Here is a 25,612-nt window from a genome sequence, read left to right on the forward strand (position 1 = left end):
AAAGGATGACCATCGATAGGTAAAAACATCAATGGTCATCCATTGCATAGTATGACACTATCGATGGCCAGTTGCACTATTGCCAACGATGGCAACTATTAATGGCCATGGCAACAATAGCCATCCCTAATCTGTAGGTCTAATTGGTGTTTCTGTGCAGATTCAAGTAGGGAGAAGCTCCGCCCACTATTTCTCCGTATATATCTTCCTCATCATCATTAGTATCCCTTACCCCATATTAGGTGCATGATATATGTCAGTAACAGGCAGGGGCAGACTGGGCATTCTAGCAGTCATGTGCACCTGGGAGAGGGCATGGCCGCAGCATAAATACAGGAGACAGTGGAAGGGGGTCCACTCCGGGTGCTAGTCCTAAGTGGGTACCCTGACTTCCACCATTGATTGGTTCTTCATTATGACCAGCATGTGCCGCAATCCTTCCTCTCACAGGGGCCCGCACTGCAGAGTCCCGCCCCAGCCTAGTGATGTACATCTTCAGCAAGTAAACCGCACCATGTACAGTACATTAAAAGGGGCAGTGCACAGGTGGAGGTGCTGGGTGGCTTGTGGGTGCTGGGGGTCTACAGGAGCAATTGCTACCACTGCCTGGACATGCAGATACTTGCCTTCAGTCACATTGTGTCGGCCCCCATTAAAAATGTCTCTCCTAAAATGGCTGCTACCTCAGCGGAAATAGTTATTATGGATGCTAGTAAAAGCAGCAGCCATTTTGTGAGGGACATTATTAATGGGGGCAGACACGACAGCCCCCAGTGGCAGCAGGTCCCCCGCGCGTTCTGTTCCCCGCATGTGTATTAATCTGCACATGCGCATAATGATTTATGTGCATGTGCGGGGTCCTTGGGCGAATGGACTCGCCAATCAGTGCGCACGGAGTGATGCGGGCCCGGGGGCGTGGGGCGACGGAGTTGGGTGACGCCCATGGGAACTCCAAGCGTTTCATGGACGTCCCCATGAAGAATCTTGGCGTTTCCATGGTATTGCGGTTGGGAGTAGGTGTGCCGGGGATGTCAGCCACCCTCCCTGTTTTTGGCCAGAAGCTCCCAGTTCGGTGGGGTGGGCACTCTGGGACTCAGTAAGCTGCGAGCTTTGCAGTCAACCAGTCTCAGGGCCATGCTTTTGGGGGGTCAGTTGCGAAGTCAGAAAGCTGGCATGCTCAGTTTTGGCTGACAGGACATGCTGGGACTTGTAGTTCCAGGATGGCTATGATAGAGATGGTGCCTGTTAGATGTGATCATTGCTCCTCTTTCTCTAGTAAACAGCAGCTTCACATTTTCCACTCGCAGAGACAGTCAGAGACAGTTTCCAGTGCTGAGCGGTCTCACAGAGAGTGTCACTTCTCAGCTGAGCGCACTCGCAGGCGGGAAGAAAGTCAGCACATTCATCTGCATATGACGTGTGACACACTTATATATATGTGTGACTGTGAGGGGAGATGGCACTGGCAGCATCTGATGTACAGACATGTATGTGACAAATATCTGCCTCTTACTGCTCCACACCTTAGGCACAGGTAAGAGAGGGGTGTCCAGTGCTGACAGTGTGCACAGTGCTGTGTGTCCAGTGCTGACAGTGTGCACAGTGATGTGTGACCAGTGCTGACAGTGTGCACAGTGATGTGTCCAGTGCTGACAGTGTGCACAGTGATGTGTCCAGTGCTGACAGTGTGCACAGTATTATGTGTCCAGTGCTGACAGTGTGCACAGTGATGTGTCCAGTGCTGACAGTGTGCACAGTGATGTGTCCAGTGCTGACGGTGTGCACAGTATTATGTGTCCAGTGCTGACAGTGTGCACAATGATGTGTCCAGTGCTGACAGTGTGCACAGTATTATGTGTCCAGTGCTGACAGTGTGCACAGTGATGTGTGTCCAGTGCTGACAGTGTGCACAGTATTATGTGTCCAGTGCTGACAGTGTGCACAGTGCTTTGCCCAGTGCTGACAGTGTGCACAGTGATTTTGTGTCCAGTGCTGACAGTGTGCACAGTGATTTTGTGTCCAGTGCTGACAGTGTGCACAGTATTATGTGTCCAGTGCTGACAGTTTGCACAGTATTATGTGTCCAGTGCTGACAGTGTGCACAGTGCCATGCCCAGTGCTGACAGTGTGCACAGTGATTTTGTGTCCAGTGCTGACAGTGTGCACAGTATTTTGTGTCCAGTGCTGACAGTGTGCACAGTGCTGTGTCCAGTGCTGACAGTGTGCACAGTGATATGTGTCCAGTGCTGACAGTGTGCACAGTGATGTGTGTCCAGTGCTGACAGTGTGCACAGTATTATATGTCCAGTGCTGACAGTGTGCACAGTGATGTGTGTCTAGTGCTGGCAGTGTGCACAGTTGTACATATCTAGTGCTGACAGTGTGCACAGTGATGTGTGTCTAGTGCTGACAGTGTGCACAGTAGTACATATCTAGTGCTGACAGTGTGCACTGCACAGTAATGCTCTGCCTGCCCACCTACCTGTCCGCACGTCACTGACACACACATGCACGCACACACACATATAATATCTTGTCATACTGTATGTAGAATTATATCACATAAATACATTTAATGTCAGGTTTCCGTCTCAGTATATTGTAGAGGCTACATTTATCCATGAAGAATGTTATTGTCACCTCTGGTGTCTCAGCCCTATTAGCACACAGCTAGCCCCCATTGTCACAGCACTCTCTTGTCTGTCAGACTTGGTTCATCAGAAATAACGGGTGAAATGTAATAGGATGAGAGAGTCAGAGAGTGAGAGATTTGAAAAGAAATCTCCAGGTTTTTTAAAGCGGCAATCATTTACACTGCAAAATCACACTGGTGTTGCTGTGTAAATGATTGGCGCTTTAAAAAACCTGGAGATTTCTTACCAAATCTCTCACTTTCTGAATCTCTCATCCTATTTAATTTCGGGATACGGTCATTTGGTCTACAGCATGATGGTCGACAAGCATTGGGTCGACACCATTAGGTTGCCATGGAGATAGGTCGACATGGGTCAATGCCGACATGGTTCTAGGTCAACATGGGTCAAGGACGACATGGCTTAGGTCGACATGGTCTAGATGTCTGCAGTGATGATCGCTAGTATCAGGTGGATATATCTCCCTGATCTGAGTATGTCGGCTGCATGTTGTGCACAGGTTTGTCTGCGTGTGTGAGCTATGTACCATGTAAATGTAGGAACACGCGTGGAATGATCTCATGCAATCACTATTTCTCCTACAGTCTGTGCTGTGCGTGTTACCGGTTTGGTGGGTGGCCGGGTAACACTTCCATGTAACATGACCAAGGATATGCTGGACACTGGACGTCGGTCTAATTACCCGGCAGGGTCTGTGCACTGGCAGAAGGACGGGTAAATACTGGGCACTCTCCTGCTCTTACTGACACATACTGTATATCTCATATATGTACGAGTTGATCTGGATATTTTCAATAGATCTCCTTAAGACTTAATACTAGTGTTATACTATATTGCCTCCTATTTGTTTACCTTTTTACTTTAATCTATTTATTGCATTATGTCTTTTGTGGTAGATTTATTTCCCTCTTTTATAATATGTTCCTAGATTCTTATACCACCTCCAGCTCTCCACCCTCACTGTACCTCCAGCTATCCATCCTCACTACACCTCCAGCTCTCCACCATCACTGTACCTCCAGATGTCCACCCTCACTCCAACTTCAGCTATCCACCCTCGATACACATCCAGCTCTCCACTCTCACTGTACCTCCATCTCTCCACCCTCACTGTACCTCCAGCTATCCATCCTCACTACACCTCCATCTCTCCACTCTCACTGTACCTCCAGATGTCCACCCTCACTGTACCTCCAGCTATCCATCCTCACTACACCTCCATCTCTCCACTCTCACTGTACCTCCAGATGTCCACCCTCACTGTACCTCCAGCTATCCATCCTCACTACACCTCCATCTCTCCACTCTCACTGTACCTCCAGATGTCCACCCTCACTGTACCTCCAGCTATCCATCCTCACTACACCTCCATCTCTCCACTCTCACTGTACCTCCAGATGTCCACCCTCACTCCAACTCCAGCTATCCATCCTCGATACACATCCATCTCTCTACCCTCACTGTACCTCCAGCTATCCATCCTCACTACACCTCCAACTCTCTACCATCACTGTACCTCCAGATGTCCACCCTCACTCCAACTCCAGCTATCCTTCCTTGATACACATCCAGCTCTCCACTCTCACTGTACCTTCATCTCTCCACCCTCACTGTACCTCCAGCTATCCATCCTCACTACACCTCCATCTCTCCACTCTCACTGTACCTCCAGATGTCCACCCTCACTCCAACTCCAGCTATCCATCCTCGATACACATCCAGCTCTCCACTCTCACTGTACCTCCATCTCTCCACCCTCACTGTGCCTCCAGCTATCCATCCTCACTACACCTTCATCTCTCCACTCTCACTGTACCTCCAGATGTCCACCCTCACTGTACCTCCAGCTATCCATCCTCACTACACCTCCATCTCTCCACTCTCACTGTACCTCCAGATGTCCACCCTCACTGTACCTCCAGCTATCCATCCTCACTACACCTCCATCTCTCCACTCTCACTGTACCTCCAGATGTCCACCCTCACTGTACCTCCAGCTATCCATCCTCACTACACCTCCATCTCTCCACGCTCACTGTACCTCCAGATGTCCACCCTCACTCCAACTCCAGCTATCCATCCTCACTACACCTCCAGCTCTCCAACCCCACTCCATCTTTGTCCACTCTCACTACACCTCCAGCTCTCCACCCTCACTGTACCTCCAACTCTCCACCCTCACTGTACCTCAAAATGTTAACCCTCCCTCCAACTTCAGCTATCCATCCTTGCTACACCTTAAGCTCTCCACCGTCACTCCATCTCCAGCGATCCATCCTCACTACACCACAAGCTCTCCACTCTCACTCCAACTCCAGCTGTTCATCCTTACTCCTCCTCTAGCTGACCATTCTCGCTTCATTGATAACTGTCTCCTTCATATGGCCATCCTAACTCAGATAGAAATTGATGTTCTCCCCACTCTAACTCCTGTGCTCCATCTTCCCCATCCTGCCCCCCACACTCGGCCTCCTGCTCCTCATCTTCACCACCCTACCCCCTTCTTTCCTCTGCCTTGTGCTCTGTCCTTCCCCCACTCTGCCTCCTGCTCTCCATTCTCTCCACCCTACCTCCTTCTCCCTCACTCTGCCTCCCGCTCTCCATCCTCTCCACCCTACCTCCTCCCCCCCACTCTGCCTCCAGCTATCCATCCTCTCCACCCTACCTCCTCTGCCACTTTGCCTCCAGTTCTCCATCGTCCTCTCCATACCGCCTTCTACCCTCATTCTACATCCTGCTCTCATCCTCCCCACCCTACCACCTTCTCCCCCCACTCTGCCTTCAGCTCTCCATCATCCCCACCCTACCTCCTTCTCCCCCCACTCTGCCTCTAGCTCTCCATCATCCCCACCCTACCTCCTTCTCCCCCCACTCTGCCTCCAGCTCTCCATCATCCCCACCCTACCTCCTTCTCCCTCCCACTCTACCTCCATCTCTCCATCATCCCCACCCTACCTCCTTCTCCCCCCACTCTGCCTCCAGCTCTCCATAATCCCCACCCTACCTCCTTCTCCCCCCACTCTGCCTCCAGCTCTCCATCATCCCCACCCTACCTTCTTCTCCCCCCACTCTGCCTCCAGCTCTCCATCATCCCCACCCTACCTCCTCCCCCCACTCTGCCTTCAGGTCTTCATCGACCCCCACCCTACCTCCTTCTCCCTCCACTCTGCCTCCAGCTCTCCATCATCCCCACTCTACCTCCTTCTCCCCCCACTCTGCCTTCAGGTCTCCCTTGACCCCCACCCTACCTCCTTCTCCCCCCACTCTGCCTCCAGCTCTCCATCATCCCCTACCCTACCACCTTCTCCCCCCACTCTGCCTCCAGCTCTCCATCCTCCCCACCCTACCTCCATCTCCCCCCACTTTGCCTCTAGCTCTCCATCGTCCCCTCCTTACCTTCTTCTCTCCCCACTCTGCCTCCAGCTCTCCATCATCCCCACCCTATCTCTTTCTCCCCCCACTCTGCCTCCAGGTCTCCATCGTCCCTTCCCTACCTCTTTCTCCCCCCACTCGTCCTCTTGCTCTGTCCTTCTCACTCTATCTTTTGCTCTCCATCGTCCCCACCCTACCTGCTTCTACCCCCACTCTGCCTCCAGCTCTTCATCATCCCCACCCTACCTCCTTCTCCCCCCACTCTGCCTCCAGCTCTCCCTCATCCCCACCCTACCATTTTCTCCCCCCACTCTGCCTCCAGCTCTTCATCATCCCCACCCTACCTCCTTCTCCCCCAACTCTGCCTCCAGCTCTCCATCGTCCCCACCCTACCTCTTTCCCATTTTCCCCACCCTACCTCCTTCTCCCCCCACTCTGCCTCCAGCTCTCCATCCTCCCCACCCTACCTCCTTCTCCCCCCAATCTGCCTCCAGCTCTTCATCGTCCCCACCCTACCTCCTTCTCCCCCCACTCTGCCTCCAGCTCTCCATCGTCCCCACCCTACCTCTTTCTCCCCCACTCTGTCTCCTGCTCTCCATCATCCCCACCCTACCTCTTTCTCCCCCCACACTGCCTCCAGCTCTCCATTGTCCCCACCCTACCTCTTTCTGCCCCCACTCTGTCCTCCCTTTCCCTGTTACCCAGTCTCAGCATAAGGTCCTATTGTATTGTTCTGTCCTGCGCTTGTTTTCCTCCTTATCCAAATAATAGATGTCTCTTAACAACTCTTCACATTCTTATATATTCTTATACAGTATATAGCCTTCAATAATGACTTGTGGCATCTACTCCCACTCCCATTATATCTCTCACTCTCTCTCATCTTAGGAAGAGGACGGTGGTCTTAGTGCTCGAGAGTAGTGGACTTCCTTTCAAAGCTCAAAAAATGATACCACGTGTCGATATCCATCTGTCTGAGATGGACCAGGGCATTTTCTCAGTGTACCTGACAGGTGTGCGCGAGGAGGATGCTGGGATATACCGTGGGAAGGCAAAATATGGGGACAGACAAAAGAAATGCTCAGTAATACTGCGAACCATAAAACGTATGTACCTCAACCTCTAAGACATATATTACTATATATATAATACTGTATATACATATAGATGAGTTATGTGGGCATTTTATTTAGTCAGTGTAGATGTGTGCGAATCAAATGAACTCACGGACAACTGGGCAGCTTCAAACAGGTGCGTCTTTATTCAAGCTAACACTGACTGCCCGGCCAGCCGTGTGACCGGAAGTGACGTCACAACCAGTGGCGAATCTAGTGTAAGGCAGCCCTCACCGATGCTTGGGGGAGTGAGAGGCATCGGGGGCTGTGTGGGCGCAGGCACCCGCCCAGGACACTGTCAATTATTAACATTGCTTGCCGCCAGTGCCGTGACATGGGGGAGCTAGGGGCAGTACTGCCGCATACCCCTCGGTGGCTTTGGGGAGCCAGCACCGCCGGGGTCTGCGGGGAGCGCCGCCAAGTTGCTGTCTGCTGTGCAGGGAGGGGTCACAGTGCAGTCAGTGCAGCGCTCCCCACCCCCAGCTCCCTGCTCCCGGGATTGATAGACGCCGACTGTATAGAAAAACAGGACAGCTGAGCGACGGCTCAGCTGTCCAATCATGTATCACACAGCAGCCTACCATGCATGACAGTGAATGGCTGGGTAAGCAGGTTATGGAGCAGAAGGAGGCGGGATCCCGGCATCAGGCGTGTGGAGGGATGAAGGAGACAGGTGAGAAGCTCTGTAAAGCCTGTCTGCCCCATCAACAAGTGTCTCCCTCTCCCGCACTCCAACCCATGCAGCCGGCATTTGTGGCCCCCATCCCCCCTTGCTCTCCCACACTCCCGCCGATGTCTGGCTGCTCCAGCACCCCACCCGACATCTGTCCCCTCACAGCCCGGCATCTGTGGCCCCAATCCACCATGCATGGCTCGGCATCAGTGATAGTGACCCCATCATTGTTACAGGGCTCCTATGTCCCCTCCTGTCTGCCATTTTCTGTGTCGCTTCTCTGACCCCCCCACCTTGCATAGGTAGCTGCTTTTGGAGTGCGTGGGGAGCAGGTTTGGAGTGTATGGTACCTGGACATTTTCTTTTTTTTTTTTGGGGGGGGGGGGGGGGGGGTGTCACCATAAACAAAGTTGGCAGGGGGAAGCAAATTTTATATTTATGCCACTGGTCACAACCTTAGTACTACAAATACCAAGACGCATCAGACGCATCTACAGTCAGACTGTACTAAAAGCCGCTATTGGCCCCAATGCCATTTCAGCTGATAAAAATGGCTGGTCATTATCACGGTATCCAATCAGCAGCCAAAAATACACCCGCAATCGGGCAATAACACATGGGATAAGTCCCTGGTCCCATTGTGGGGCCAGGTGGCTGCTGATTGGGGGTTATGCTTTGCATGCCTCAGCTAGTAGCTGATTGGTTGGAGCACCGGTTCTCATACACAACTAGTTATAACTACCTAATTCTCAGTGATAAATGGGCCACAGCGTTTTTAATGTGGTTCCAGAAGAGAGATTTTATATTTCAGATTGATTTGTCAACATAAAGACCCCACAGTCCAATGTGTATATCCTCATCAGAAGAGCTTGTAAGGGTCTACCTTTAATTCCCCAACTTTGGTAAGATCCCACCATAGTATAGCATCTGCAGCCAGTGTGAGAACACACGCTGCGAAGGGGGCGGGACCTGGCAATGGCTGGTGGGATTTGGTCTTTGGTCAACTTGCGAATGAACCAGAATAACCCCCATTGCCCACTATAATACCCAGTAAAAATAGATCATGGTAAAACCACCAAGGTTAAGTATCTGCAAAACAACCTGAAATCATTCAACTTCGAGATGACCTTCTAACCGGTTCCAGATTCAGGACAACACCAAATGCCTCTCGGATTATTGTAGAAGTTTTATCTATGTGGCAACGTGTAAAAAAATATATATATATATACCTTCCCCAAAAATGCCCTAAGGCTTTGTACTTCCATACTAACCAAATACATTTGGTCGTCCAAACCTCCCACGCTAGCTCGCTCCAAAATGACTCTACCTAGGGCATTCGGTGGATTAGACCTTCCAGGTCTATATCACTACCATAGCGCCTGCCTTTTAGCCCCTCCCAAATTCTACACTGACCCTAACTTAGCTATAGGATGGGTTGATATTGAACAAGCCTCTATCCCCCTTGCTGACCTGCTTAGAATCCCTAGACCCTTCAGACCAAACTATTTGACTCTGCTACCAACCACAAAGGCATGGGGTCAATTGTTAACCATCTTGCCCACTCCTGCATGTACACTATCCAACATATCCATCACCACTGTGGCGAGACTAATCCCAAATCTCAACCTGACTATTTGGAAAACCCTAGGCATCTCCTTCCTTAGAGACATCCTAAATAGACACTCCCTACTCCCCTTTTCCTCCCTACAACAACAATTCTCCATCCCCACATCCGAATATATCTTGAAATACTGGTCCGCGTTCTTCACTCTTATCTCTGCAGTTCTCAAGACAGATATCACGCCAGACCCTGCTCTTGCGCTGCTTCATATCTACCCACGCAATATCTACCCCCTGAGAAGAAATATGTTCTAGGCCACATCCTCATCTCTGCTTGTGCCAACTTGGCCCAGCAATTGAAATAACCTACCTCCCCACTACTGCTAAAAGCCATCTTGAAAACAAACAATCACTTTCTTATGGAAACTAACTATGCCCCCTACTCATCTACACCCTCTTCTCCCCATATTCGCTGGCATCCCTGGCACATATATGTGACTGATGGTGAAGGAGCCAGTATTTCTCTCACACCTCTCCCGCAGATTCAGATTCATGCCAGTTTAGCCTGAATGAAACCCCCGAGGATTAATTACAATATTTTTTGCTTTGGTCTTACGAGACTGTCGTGTTAAATTCCAATAAGTTATCTGTATAAGTTCTGTAATGTGCACACCTGATTAGCAGCACCTGGTTTAAATTCACTTTTTAGTCATATGTGAGTCACAACTTTGCATTTCTTTGTCACACATGGCTCCCTGATGCTGGTTTATTTGCTCTTGATTAAAACAATGACAGTAAAGGCCATTGTTTTGTCACATAAGATTTTATTGATCTAATTGTAGGACTTGCCTACATCCCATCTGATGGTTGGTATATCTCTATGCTTTATGTCAATGCTGAGCAGCTGGACTCTACACCTAATAGATTTATTTGGTTGGCTGTTGTGAATAATGATTAGCTGGTTGGTTGCTTGGTTGGAAGGATACCGCAACGGCTCATCAAATGGACATTTGAACATTTATTTTATCAATGGAAGGATTGACCAGTTTGGTATCTCTACTATAGCGCATCCAGTTGAGTATATCTATTGATCGCACATCCAGTTGGGTATCTCTACTTATAGCATGTCCAGTTGGGTATCTTTACTGATTGCATGTCTTGTTGGGTATCTCTACCGAGTGCACATCCAGTTGGGTATCTCTACTTATAATCTACTTATATCTCTTCTTGGTTATCTCTACTGCTCGCATGTTTAATGGGGTATCTCTATTGATCAGTCAACCAGTTGGGTATCTCTATTGCTCGGTCACCCAGTTAGGTATCTCCATTGATCGGTCACCCAGTTGGGTATCTCTACAGATTGCACATCCTGGGTATCTCTGCTCATCGCATGTCCAGTTGAGTATCTTGACTTATCGCACATCCAGTTGGGTATCTCAACTGTATGCACATCCAGTAGGTTATCTCTACTTATGGCACACGTCCAGGTGGGTATATTTACTGATCACATGGTCAGTGGGACTCTATATCGATCACATGGTCAGTGGGACTCTAGGCCGATCACATGGTCAATTGGGTCAGGTATCTGTACTGATCACATGGTCAGTGGGACTTTGTACTGGTGATCTGGTCAGTTTGGTAATTGTACTCATCGCAAGTACCGGTTGGATATCTACTGATCACATGGTTGGTTGGGTTGGGTATCTGTACTGATCGCACAGAGAGTTGCGGATCTGTACTGATCGCATCATGGATCTATATTTACACACACCATCTTGCTATCCATAGTATCTCATTGGGGTTAAAAAATAGACTTTGACTTGGCTCTTCAATATTGTTTTACAGCCATTCAGTTTGGTCAATGAGGACAAAGCTTTAACTGTCCACATATTACCCACTATAATACCCAGTAGACATAGATTATGGTAATGTACACGTGCACTGTTATTCTGCCTGCTTCAGTATTAGAACAGCATGTAGGATGTAACCAGTCATAGACGGGGTGAGTGCATGGGCAGACAGAGATTTGGGGAATATGGAAATGGTGACTCACCCTCATAGCTATAAATCCCACTGTACATCACTATGGAATATGTTGGTCCTCTACAAAGGAATCCTAACAATAGCAGCAGCAATGTGGGCATGAGCAGAACTCGCTGGCAGATAGATTGCTACAGATAGTGTAGTGAGGGTTCTTCCACACCGACTGTACACATCCTGTTATCATCAAGCGTCTCTAGTGGGGTCTCCGGTGACTCACAGACAGGGGGGCGGGGGGGATTCAGGAAACCAAATGATGCAGCATAACCGAGAAAGTCAAATGAACAGTACGGGGGTCCCACATCTGTGTATCACACTTTCCCTTATGTAAAACAAAAATAATCACTGTTATGAGGAGACAAAGGGCGGCCAGGGGAACAAATAGACAGAAAGTATAGAAAGAGGGGGAGTGGGAGAATGCCAGCGAGCGTTACAGAAGAGCGCAGGAGGCGGGTGACGGCACAAAACCGCCTCATGTAATAATATTTATTTATTTTATAAGTGACTTAAATGCCAGCTTAGGTGGAATTTAAGGCTTTGCTTTTTCTACTAATACGTTAGTAAATAGCACTGATTAATGTACTATAATACCACTATAATATACAGATCGCTAATCAGATTTGCAGATGATCTTTCCCGCACATATCGGGCTTGCACATTTTTATGCGACAGATGTATTAAGCCTGGGGAAGTGATAAAGTCAAAGGTGATAACCCAGCGACCAAACACCTCCTAACTGTTGCAGGCTTGGTTTAAAAAATAACTGCTATGTGCTGATTGGCTGCTGCGTTATCACCGCTTTATCACTTCACCAGGGGCAGATATATTAAATATTGGGGCAGATATATTAAATATCTGCCCCAATGTTTTAGATAGGTTATCTGTGCATAGGGTCTGGTTCTGATTTGTACAAAATGCGGATGCAATTCCAGATGCCTAAAGAGATCATAAGTCCTAGATGGAGCCATTTGCATCTATACGATCCCAGCGGATCTTGGCACTAAAATGCCATCAACACCAGTAAAAGCTTTTACCCCACATAGCCAAGAGATGTGACTGCATCTGACTGAGGATGAGGCCCATAGTGTTCTGGAGACAAGAGTCCATACTACCAGTGTTTTCCTCCAAATAATGTCATATTCTATTATATCCCAAGGACATACTGCCGTCCAAGTGGCTTGTGACTAACAGTGACCTGGTGTTTGTGTTTATATGGGCCGCAATAGGGAACTTAGAGGAAAAGCTCCACCAGCTCCCCGTTCTTGTGGCTTAACCCTTTCAGGTCCAACGTCTAGTCGGGCTCAACAGCCCTAGCGCTAGTAGCAGATCCAGTGGTGAGCCACTTTAAAATAAGAACATTAACATCGTGCAACATTCAATGTAGAACATTTTTGAATAAAATGTTTTTTAATAAAATTACAATTAATTTAAACATTTAAACCAGACTGTTTGAATTGCAAAAAAATAAAAAATCTTGGACTGCAAAGGGTTAATAAACATATTTGATTGTACAGCACTGTTGTATATGATGACAGAATATAAAAACAAGAATACAGTATACAAAATTGCTGAGAATTGTATTTTTAGGTACAAAGAGGGCCAGATCAGTATAGATGACGTCCACAGGCACAGGGACCTAATGCCCATTTAATACCCATTACATAAACATTGCACAGCTCAGACAGGCCTGGACAGGACAGAATATAGCTGCAACATATGGTACAACTCCATTGTCAAAAGTGCAATATTACTTAGGCGTACAGCCCTGCAATTCTTAGATGACTCACGGGGGTGAATTGCCGTGGAAACACCAGCAACCAGTGGTGCATCTAGAGGTGGGGCAAGAGTGTAAACCAATATTCAAAAGGTGGAGCCGCACTGGCTGGCAATGTTTGGCAGTTTAGGGTTGCAGTTGGTGCAGCTCCTTTATTTTGAATCTTGGACTGCGCTGCAGCCCCACCTCTGGATTTGCCACTGCTATTAACAGTACCTAAGGATGAAACCATAATTTTTATGATGCTTACACCACTTTCTTCTTCAGTCACACAGACTCCTCGTGGTACTCTTCCTGAGAGGAGTTCCGTAAACTTGAAATGCTCTATTGTGGATCCAGAACGAACCTCTCCATCTATCCGCTGGTTTCACCGTGGAATCCTCGTCCAGTCATCCAACAGAGTTTTGGTGTCCGGGGCCGGTCTGTCCATCCTCAGTCTTACTCAGGATGATCAGGGCGAATGGAGCTGTGAGGAGAACGGGGTGAGATCCAGTCTGAGGCTCAGGGTACTCGGTGAGTACCTCTGCAATTCCTAGATGACTTGGGGGTTGAACCTCAATGATCACAATCATTTTGTTTAAAGGAATATCCTCGTTATATCATAGCCCCACTGCCTCTGTACTAGTAAATGGTCTATTATCAGACCCTTTCACCATTAGAGACGACACAAATCAAAACTGTCCACTATCCCCACTCCTATCTGCTTTGTTGATGGAACCGTTGGCTGAGAGAACATGTCAGGTATCTCTGGTATTATATGTATACTGATGATATCATTCTGACCTTGACTAATCAATGCAGTTCGCTTTCAAGAATAGACTGTTATGGTCCGTTCTCTAACTACAAAGTCAATGGCAAGAAATCCGAAATGTTAGATTTCAATATCCCTCTTGCAGATCTCACCTTTCTTCCAACTTCCTACCCATTCTGATGGCGGTCTCACAAACTTCCGAGATCATATTCAGGACTCTGTAAACGTCAATCATCTGCTCCCCTCAGACAGATCAGATCTCTCCTCTTGGAACAGACAATTTATACCGTGGTTTGGCCGTTCTATCCCGTCTTCTTTATCCATGGCAGACACTCTCAATAAATATTCCTACAAAGACACCTAAATCCTACAAGGTGATCTCATCGACTGGGCAGGTAAAAATAACCTAGAGTCAGAATGTGCCTACTTCAGGAGCACCACACCTTGGGTGGGGTTGGAGTTTCTGATCTCATTGCCCCATCTATACAATGACAACCCCCACCGACCCACCTCTGAGCAAGGTATATGGACAGCTATTGAGGCTGATACTTTGGGGGACATTTACTAAAGGAAATTTGTAAAAGAATAGGTGTATTTGTATCCAGAAATACACTCATTTTTGACATTTACTATCCCGAAAATACAGCAATTCGTATTCGTATTCATGTGCTATCAATACGAATACGAATTGCAGTATTTTCGGGATAGTAAATGTCAAAAATATGTGTATTTCTGGATACAAATACACCTATTTTTTACAAATTTCCTTTAGTAAATTTCCCACTTTATCTGTCTACTTTCCCATCCAGTCTTCTATGGTGCTCGCCCCCAAGCCGCCCAACTACTGCCAACCATCCGCTTGACTATGCACATGGGATTTCCATACTAAATTCCTGGGGAGTGGTCTGAAATAATACTGAAAGTTGGCAAGAGCTCTACCTCTAAACACGTAAAGCCTTACAAAGTCTACTTTTATAGAAACATAGAAACATAGAATTTGATGGCAGATAAGAACCACTTGGCCCATCTAGTCTGCCCCTTTTTAAACATGTTACCTCAAACCATATTTGATCCTTATTTTTTGTAAGGATATCAATATGCCAATCCCAAGCATGTTTAAATTGTTCTACTGTATTTGCCTCTACCACCTCTGATGGTAGGCTATTCCACTTATCCACTACTCTTTCTGTGAAGTAATTCTTCCTCAAATTTCCCCTGAATCTTCCTCCCTCTAGTTTCAGTGCATGTCCTCGTGTTCTGCTGCTCCTCTTCCTGTGAAGAATGTCTCCCATCTGTACCTTCCTCCATCTAGTGTCAGTGCATGTCCTCGTGTTCTGCTGCTCCTCTTCCTGTGAAGAATGTCTCCCACCTGTACCTTGTTAAAACCCTTGATATATTTGAAAGTTTCTATCATGTCCCCCCTTTCCCTTCTCTGCTCTAAAGTATACATATTAAGATCTTTTAGTCTTTCCTGGTACGTTTTGTGATGTAGGCCATGCACCATTTTAGTTGACCTTCTTTGTACAGTCTCTAATGTATTTATATCCTTCTGGAGATATGGCCTCCAGAACTGAACACAGTACTCTAGATGAGGTTGTACCAATGACCTATACAGTGGCATTATTACTTCTTTCTTTCTACTTTCACTCGGATTTAGTACCCACGTCTCTCCACTTGACCATGAAGCCATCATCTGACATTTGGTGGTTCTCTCCATACATTGAGCCCTTCTGGATAAAATCCACAATTAAATCTATTACTAGTGTCGAACAGCCTTGGACAGTTCTCTCCTAATTCTATGCAATACTATCAATGTATGCCCCGTCGAAACAATGGGGCTCTTATACACTCATTCACTGGAACCAATTTTGGACGAAACCATAAAATGCCGATCCTGGCTTCCCGTTGTCTCCACATGCTTTCATGCAGTGAATGGTTAATAGCTCCCGCTCACTGTCTGGCTTCTGGTTGGGAGCAGAGATTGCCGCTTTGCCACTTGAATTGTGTAACCACCACCCACCCCTGCCGGAAGCCCCTAGAATAGTGGGGGCCCTGGGCTGCTGCCCAGTTGGCCTATAAAGTAAGATGGCCATAACCAGTGTATCTCTTCAATGTATGACCTTTCCATCTTATACACTTACCCTATAGCTAAATATTTACCAATATCATTAATTTGGGCTCATTAAAAAAAAAGTATCACCGCCGCATATTGCACCAATAATAAATGAGTAAAATATGGAAAATATCAATATCACTTGCTGGGATTTCCAACAAAATTATTTTGCTAAACATGCCCCATAAGATTCAGTCTTGCTTCTCTTAACCTTTTGAGTGCCAAGGAAATTTGTCAAAATAGGCATGAAAATGAAACCTTTTTTTATTCATCACCTGTAATGTTACCTTTTTTACACAACATTTTTTATTTGAATTTATATAACAAATGTGAGTGACGCTGGCTTTTTTAGTGGATATTTTGAACATCTCTCACAGAAATGTTGACTCAAAGGGTTAAATATCAAAACCCATAACCACACAGCCTTGATTAGTAACCTGTTTGTTGCTGTGTGCTTCCACCAGGAATCTCTGGTCCATCCTCACTTTCTGTCTACACCGCCGCTGGCTCCTCTGCGGCGCTCCCGTGTAACATCACTGAGCTTCCCATGGAGTGGCCGCTGAGAGTTCGCTGGAGCAGAACTACAGGCCCCATTGGTAATGACAAACAAGTGCTTCTTCTGAACCACGTGAGACCAGAGGATGCTGGGACTTACAGATGTGACATTACTTATAGAGGACAACAGATGACAAGACACATCAAGCTGAGGATCATCCAAGGTCAGTGGGTTCATTTATCATTTTAGAGTATACTGTCCACAGATAATGGGACGTCATCATACAGTAACCTACAGCAGCCACAATAATTTTATTTAATTTTCTTAAGCTGCCCTATAAAATGTACATTAAAATCTGTGCTCTGTGACGTCTGTCATTCTGGAATAATCAATTGTGAGAGTATGAAGGGAAATGACACTACTGACACATGGATTCGGTGTGGGGCTCAGAGAACAAAAGCCGTGTGTGACCACACCTAGAGGCTGGCTAAGGTGGTGCAGTCAGGGTGAACAGGACGGGTGGTCAGGGTTCAGACCTACAGGATGCAGGGTGATCCCTAACTCACTGACAATGCATTTCATTTTATTTACCTGGAAAAGCTGTGTTTGGGATTTCGTTCACATCCCATCGCATGGTACCAAGGGGATAAGGAGCAGCTGCAGTCACTGGTCCCGATCCTGCATATGTAATGATCGGGACCAGAGTGCAGTGAATATATGAATATTAATGAGCGGCTCCCGGCTCCAGGCCCCCTGCTGGCGAAAGTGTAAAAAAAAAATTGTAAAAAAATAAAAAATAAAATTGTTTAAAAAAAATAAATAAAAAAAAATTCAATATACATTCATGTGCAGCAAGCACATGAATAAAAATAGCATGGCCCTTCACAGAATAAAAAATCTGATTTTTTTGACACCCTAAAAAACAAAAAACCTTTATTTTAAAAGATCACATTCCAGTTCACCTAAAAAAGTTGACACTTTCTTTGGTGTGGACTGTCTCCCTGACACGTTCTCTGGTGTGGACTGACTTCCTGACACGTTCTCCGGTGTGTACTGTCTCCCTCACACGTTCTCCGGTGTGGACTGTCTCCCCGACACGTTCTCCGGTGTGGACTGTCTCCCCGACACGTTCTCCGGTGTGGACTGATTCCCTGACACGTTCTCCGGGGTGGACTGTCTCCCTGACACGGTCTCCGGTGTGTACTGTCTCCCTCACACGTTCTCCGGTGTGGACTGTCTCCCCGACACGTTCTCCGGTGTGGACTGTCTCCCCGACACGTTCTCCGGTGTGGACTGATTCCCTGACACGTTCTCCGGGGTGGACTGTCTCCCTGACACGGTCTCTGGTGTGGACTGACTCCCTGACACGTTTTCTGGTGTGGACTGACTTCCTGACACGTTCTCCAGTGTGGACTGTCTCCCTCACACGTTCTCCGGTGTGGACTGTCTCCCCGACACGTTCTCCGGTGTGGACTGTCTCCCCGACACGTTCTCCGGTGTGGACTGTCTCCCTGACACGGTCTCTGGTGTGGACTGACTCCCTGACACGTTCTCTGGTGTGGACTGACACACCTGTTACAATGTTGTGTAGGGGATAGTGAGTAGTTTCATCAGAACCACAACTTGAGTTTTAGTTTGCCACGCTATTGAACAGGTCTGCAACGTCTAGAAATAGATGAGTTTTTCCTACTTATGACCAGTGTACCTCCCCAGCTGCAAGCCTCTTATAGATACTTTTTTCTTTTGTCTTCAGTGTTTCCTCCAGGCCCTACATTTGCCAGAGTGGGTTCCTCCCACCAGTTGGTGTGTAACATCAGTGGATTATCTGGAGAAGACCAGTTTGAATGGACGGGACCATCTAATCTCACAAGACGACATAAAGTGCGAAGCGGGGCAGTACTGGACCTGCCCATTGTGCATGCAGAGGACTCTGGAACTTGGATCTGCTCAGTTTATGGGAAGGATGGGACTCTGGGAAAAGTTGAACACTGGATCTATGTTCATGGTAACCAATCAAATAGGCGTGATAACCCATTGAGCAAAAGTTAAAGGTCATTTAAGCAGATTATATTAAATAATTTATTCAAAGTAAATAGACAAACCTGCCTAGGTACAATTTCCTGTCCCCTTCTTGTTACCTCCACCTCATCACCCTCTTCCTATCCCTTACTTGACACTTCCACTTCTCCCCCCTATTCCTGCCCCTCACTTGGCACATCTACCTCCCAACCCTCTTCCTGCCTATTACTTGGCACTTCCACCTCTCCACACTCCTCCTGCCCCTTGGCACTTCCACCTCTCCACCCTCTTCCTGCCCCTTACTTGGCACATCTACCTCTCCAACCTCTTCCTGCCCCTTACGTGATGCTGTACATCCACCTCTCAACCCTCTTCTTGCACCTACCTTAGTACTGTACCTCAACCACTCCACCCTCTTCATGTTCTTTACTTGGTACTGTACCACCACCACTCCACCATCTTATGTCCCATACTCAGAACTAACACCACTCCACCCTCTCCCTGTTCCTTACTCGGAATCTCCACCACTCTGTCCTCTCCTTGTTCCTTTCTCAGAACCCCCACCACCCTATCCTCATCCTGATCCTTACTCAGAACCTTGAACATTCCACCCTCTTCCTGTCCCTTACTAAGAACTTCCACCACTCCACCCTCTGCCTGTTCCTTACTAAGAACTTCCACCACTCCACCCTCTGCCTATCCCATACTAAGAACTTCCACCACTCTATCCTCATCCTGTTTCTTACTCGGAACCGCCACCACTCTGTCCTCTTCCTGTTACTTACTCGGAACCTCCACCACTCTATCCTCTTCCTGTCTCTTACTCGGAACCTCCACCACTCTGTCCTCTTCCTTTTCCTTACTCAGAACCTCAAACACTCCACCCTCTTCCTGTCTCTAACTCGGAACCTCTTCCACTCCACCCACCCTTTGTCACTTACTTGGTACCACCACCACTCCACCTTCTTCCTGCTCCTTTCTTGATTACTCCACCTCTCTTTTATTTGCTTTCCCCTGTCTTATTTTACACACTTTCTGCTTGACTTTGTACATCTTAATTTCACTTTATTGCCCCTACTGAGAAGAGGTACTATGCCTTGAAAAGTAATAAAGTGGAGAGTCATATCGCACCAGCCAATCAGCTCCTAACTGTCATGTTAGAGGCTGTTTTTGAAAAAACAACAAGAGCTGATTGGTTGGAAGTTAATCTCTCTTTACTTTATCTCTCTAGAAGGCTTAGTACATCTGCCCCTCTGTTTAATATATATTTCCCCCTTTCCACCATATTATCTTATGGTGCCTCACGTGCCTACCGAGAAATCCGCCCCATACCATCATTTTATCCTCTTCCATCTGCTTCGTCTTTTATCATCTGCTCTTCCCACCATCATTCTTTATTGTTAAATCATCACTTATTGTTTTATGTCCTTCCACTAATTGTCGCACCGTTTCCCTTCCAGCTGCTCAAACTGCGAGTGCACCATTGCTCTCATCATGGCGGTACATCCTCCCGCTCTCTCTCCTGCTGGTTCTCGGCCTAGCTGCTATTGCTGTTGTATCTTTCCGAAACCGACAGGTAGGTTTTTCTTCTATCTCCATCCACTGGTGTCCTCTGTATTTGATTAAGGTGGTTCTGTTCGGGTGTGGTATAGGGGTCCGACAGTCGAGATCCCGACAGTCATTATCCCGCCGTCGGGATCCGGACTGGCCGGTCCCAGACAGCATGGTGAGCTCAACTAAGCCCCTTGTGGGCTCGCTGTGCTCACCACGCTGCGGGCACGGTACGCGGCAGCTTTTCTTTGGCTGGCTGTCCACGATTGATGATTGGTGCGCAATCGGCACCAGATTCAAAAAATGCTAACTTCTTTTGACTGGCAACCGGCCCAGGATGTTCTAAACTGTGCCTGCCAGCTGGGAACTTCTGCACTGCACCTGTCTCTGCCTGCACATGTGGTGTTTGTAGGGGTAGGAAGATGCACAAGAGAGGTGAGATAGGGAGGTAGGATAGAAGCAGGGGCAAATTTCCATACCCCCTTTTATGTTCCCACTTTGAGCACCCTCCGACAGGCAGCCTGAGCTCCTCCTGCATTTGCATTGCTATGGATCTCATATGATAAGCAGTTTCTCACATGCGATCCGTGCAGAATAAGGCCCCGAGACAAAGTGCTGATGAGAATCCTTCTCCCTTTCATCTTTTCTTGAAAAGCTCTTTATAGAAATTGACTGAAGTCAATTTAAATGAGAAATGTTAGTGAGATGTTTAATATTCCATCTGTACCTCTCTTTCTAGCTGTTATATGGATACCTGTCCCTTGCCTGTCTGCGTCTATTCTTTCTTAAATCAGAATTCTGTTATATTTGATTTGTTTCTTTACTCCCAAAATGCCTCACCCAGTGGCGCTAAGAAGGGGGGAGCAGGTATTCTTTACCTGAGCCCATTGGAGGGTCCCACTGCCCTCCCCCTTCTCACCGCTGACAGCTGCGCATCTGGCAAGATGAGAGGGATGACAGCTGCTGTAGCAGCCCTCTCCCCGGCTCAGCACAGATATTGTATATTTTTAATTTGCAAGCAGCAGGGGCTGGCCACACCTCCACTACTGGCCACACCCCCTCTCAGTACTTGGGCCCCGCAGAGCCGTCAGCACCTCTGGACCTCACCTACTCCACCCACAGAGGACTTTCTCCATCTTATTTCTGTCTCCTCTTCATTCCTATATACAGTATGTTTCGAAGAAGCTTAAAACCCAATTAATCGTTGGAAAAGGGTCGTAACGGATGTCATTTACTTACGATTCCGATCTGATGCGACATCCCGTGCACCTCAAATCGGATCCGAATTTTGTCACTCGGAGGCTCACTATACTAGTGTATAGGGGCCTTTATGGTCTGAGGGTTTATTTACCAAGATGGGAGTTTAGCACCTTCTTATTTAGGACCTTCTTGAAGATAATAGAGGGCCAGATGCACTAAGCTGCAAAAAGTGACAAAATGGAGAGTGATAAACAGCCAGCCAATCAGCTCCTACCTGTCATGTCACAGACTGTGTTTGGAAATGTCAGACAGGAGCTGATTGGAGGGTTGTTTACCCTCCATTTTATCACTTTTGAAGCTTAGTGCACCTGGCCCAGAATCTGATTGGTTGCCTATAGCAATTTTCCATATTCAATAAAACTCTCATCTTAGTAAATAAACCCGATTGTGGTTTATTCTTGTGAGTTGGCATCAAAACGTAAAAAGTAAGTAACTTTGCACCTGGACAAACCATATTGCACTGGAAGGGGGTGGGGGGGATGATACTTTTTTTGCATGCAGGGTAAATATTGGCTGCTCTTTTATGTAGCCCACACATGCTGGCCAACTTTGTGTTTACACTGCAATTTAGAACTGAGTTTGGAACCTCTGTCTCTGGAAATGTTACATAAGCCCCCCTTCTGCAGTGTCACGTGGTTCTGCCCAGGTCCAGTTACCTGTTTTTGTTTTACTTTTGCTCCCAACTCAAAATCATCATTGGGCGGCATGGACGGTGTAATGGTTAGCATTGCTGCCTCACAGCACTGGGGTCATGGGTTCAATTCCCACCATGGCCGTAACTGTGCGGAGTTTGTATATATTTTTCCCATGCTTGCGTGGGTTTATTCCATACTTGCCTACTTTTAAATTCTCCTCTCCAGGGGAAGCCCAGAGAGGAGTCTGTCAGCATCACGCGTGGGGGTGGGGGCCTGATGTAGACGTCATCAAGCCCCTCCCCCAGCACTGGAAATCCCCCCGCCACCCCCCGATTTGCAGGGCCTCGCGGTGTGGGGCTAAATGACGCTAGTTGCATATTTATCCCCGCCCCCTCCCGGCGAATAGCCGCGAATCGCGGTAATACAACGATGCGGCGGGGCAGCTGCAGGCAGTGCAGGGGAGATCCAGAGGGTGAGGCAGAATCCGGGAGGATTGCCCACCTTTCCGGGGGGCCGGGAGGCCGACCCAATTTCCGGGACCCTCCCAGCCAATCCGGGAGGGTAGGCAACCCTGGTTTATTCTGAGCTGCAAAAGTGATAAAATGGAGAGTGATAAACTACCAGCCAATCAGCTCCTTCCTGCCATGTCACTGACTATGTTTGAAAAATGTCAGGCAGGAGCTGATTGGCTGGTGGTTTATAACTGTCTCTTTCTCTCTGTCTCTCCCTTTGTTTCCGCCTTTATCTCTGTCTCTTCCTCTCAGTGTAATCTCTCTCCTCTGTGATGTCTCTTTGCCTTTGCTGCCTTCCCTGTCTCTTTCTCTCATATGCTCACGTCTGATGTTCTCTCTGCTGTAACCGTTTGTCTCTGTGACTTCATCTCTTCCTGCACCTGTCTCTGTCTCTCGCTCCACTTCAGCCACCACATCTCTTCCTGTTGTGTTCCTCTTATTGCGCCTCTCACTTCACTCTTTTATTCCAGAGGCGCCTGTCTCATCTGACCGCTCTGACATCCATGGAGAGACCCCCAGCCTCTCCCCCAAAGAAGATCTTGGAGTGTGAATGATGTAATGGATGACATTGCAGTGCCCACTCTGATGTCATCGCCATGCTGAATGTCACACCATGCCGTGGATGACCAAATCCTGTGAAGACAATGTTGTGGTATTGCAATGTATTTGGGTGCGTTGTATATTCCCGCCCCCCCTGACTAGTTTCAGGAACAAGTTGTGGCAGATGTTTTCTATATTTTGCTGTTTTTTTCTGTCCTTATTTTGTGATTTCTAGATATCCACTGAGATGATGTTACCTATAATATTGAAAATATGATTATTCCTGAGATTATTCTCAGTGCCGTTGTGTACCCCTCCGTATTGCTTCACGTAGCACTGCTCCTCTCAGTGACTGATTGCATGGACTGGGTACAAAACCCGGACCATTAGAACGATCCAATAGGATCCTGATGGTGAAAATGCTGGCGATCTTTAAGTATTTTACAGCTAACCCTACCTAACCTTCTCTCCCCCAGCCTAACCCTTACTGCTCCCTTCGGCAGCCAACCTTTAACCTCCCCTGCCGCAGCCTAACCCTAACCTCCCCTCCGCAGCCTAACCCTAACCTCCCCTCCTGCAGCCTAACCCTAACCTCCCTCCCTGTAGCCTAACCCTAACCTCCCCTCCTACAGCCTAATCCTAACTTCCCCCCTGCAGCCTAACCCTAACCTCCCCTCCCGCAGCCTAACCCTAACCTCCCTCCCGCAGCCTAACCCTCCCCTCCCGCAGCCTAAACCTAACCTCCCCTCCTGCAGCCTAACCCTAACCTCCTCTCCCGCAGCCTAACCCTAACCTCCCTCCTACAGCCTAATCCTAACTTCCCCCCTGCAGCCTAACCCTAACCTCCCCTCCCGCAGCCTAACCCTAACCTCCCTCCCGCAGCCTAACCCTCCCCTCCCGCAGCCTAAACCTAACCTCCCCTCCTGCAGCCTAACCCTAACCTCCCCTCCCGCAGCCTAACCCTAACCTCCCTCCCTGTAGCCTAATCCTAACCTCCCCTCCTACAGCCTAATCCTAACTTCCCCCCTGCAGCCTAACCCTAACCTCCCCTCCCGCAGCCTAACTCTAACCTCCCTCCCGCAGCCTAACCCTCCCCTCCCGCAGCCTAAACCTAACCTCCCCTCCTGCAGCCTAACCCTAACCTCTCCTACTACATCCTAGCCCTACCTAACCTTCTCTCCCCCAGCCTAACCCTTACTGCTCCCTTCGGCAGCCAACCTTTAACCTCCCCTGCCGCAGCCTAACCCTAACCTCCCTTCCTGTAGCCTAACCCTAACCTCCCCTCCCGCAGCCTAACCCTAACCTCCCTTCCCGCAGCCTAACCCTAACCTCCCCTCCTACAACCTAATCCTAACTTCCCCCCTGCAGCCTAACCCTAACCTCCCCTCACACAGCCTAACCCTAACCTCCCCTCCTACAGCCTAACCCTAACCTCCCTCCCGCAGCCTAACCCTAACCTCCCCTCCATCAGCCTAACCCTCCCCTCCCGCAGCCTAACCCTAACCTCCCTCCTGCAGCCTAACCCTCCCCTCCCCCAGCCTAACCCCCCCTCCCGCAGCCTAACACTAACCTCCCCTCCCGCAGCCTAACCCTAACCTCCCTCCCGCAGCCTAACCCTAACCTCCGCTCCCGCAGCCTAACCCTAACCTCCTCTCCATCAGCCTAACCCTAACCTCCCCTCCCACAGCCTAACCCTAACTTCCCTCCTGCAGCCTAACCCTAACCTCCCCTCCTACATCCTAACCCTAACCTCCCTCCCGCAGCCTAACCCTAACCTCCCCTCCATCAGCCTAACCCTAACCTCCCCTCCATCAGCCTAACTATAACCTCCCCTCCCACAGCCTAACCCTAACCTCCCTCCCGCAGCCTAGCCCTAACCTCCCCTCCTACAGCCTAACCCTAACCCTCCCCTCCCGCAGCCTAACCCTAACCTCTCCTCCTACAGCCTAACCCTAACCTCCCTCCCGCAGCCTAACCCTAACCTCCCCTCCCACAGCCTAACCTCTCCTCCTGCAGCCTAACCCTAACCTCCTCTCCTACAGCCTAATCATAACCTCCACTCCCACAGCCTAACCTCTCCTCCTGCCGCCTAACCCCCCCACCTGCAGCCTAACCCTAACCCCCCCTCCATCAGCCTAACCCTAAGCTCCCCTCCTACAGCTTAACCCCCCCCCCCCACCACCTGCAGCCTTACCCTAAACCTCCCCTCCCACGGCCTAATTTTGTGATAGTCAGACTGTGTAGCCCCCACGCAGCTCCTGAACCCCAGGTAGCTGTGTACAGCTGCCACATGGTATAGCTGGCATTGCTGCGGCCTAACTCTAACCCTTGTATTTAGCGCCAGAAGTTGTCAGCATTTTCACCTGTCGGGATCCCACTGCTGGTAATCTGCCGGTCGGGATTGGGACTTTCGGGAAGCCGACCGCATCCAAGTTATATCCTTCTGGGTGACATAAATACTGAGCAGCAGCTTCTTTGACTTTCTGGATGATTTCCTAATAAAACAGTCCGCACCTGGAAATGTTTAGGAATTGTACCACAATGACA

The 25,612-nt window shown here is 48.4% G+C and overlaps 1 protein-coding gene across 1 annotated transcript; it reads left to right on the top strand.

Moving 5' to 3' along the window:
- Positions 1–1,457: 1,457 nt before the first annotated feature.
- Positions 1,458–25,612, top strand: LAG3 (lymphocyte activating 3). Its single transcript, XM_083145643.1, has 8 exons — positions 1,458–1,534; positions 3,239–3,368; positions 6,915–7,132; positions 13,456–13,701; positions 16,517–16,771; positions 18,302–18,553; positions 20,028–20,143; positions 22,996–25,612. The coding sequence occupies exons 1-8, from the start codon at positions 1,486–1,488 to the stop codon at positions 23,077–23,079; spliced, it is 1,350 nt and encodes a 449-aa protein (XP_083001769.1). The 5' UTR covers positions 1,458–1,485; the 3' UTR covers positions 23,080–25,612.

Source organism: Crinia signifera, chromosome 6 (assembly GCF_055691185.1).
Source record: "Crinia signifera chromosome 6, ASM5569118v1, whole genome shotgun sequence".
Classification (NCBI taxonomy): Eukaryota; Metazoa; Chordata; class Amphibia; order Anura; family Myobatrachidae; genus Crinia; species Crinia signifera.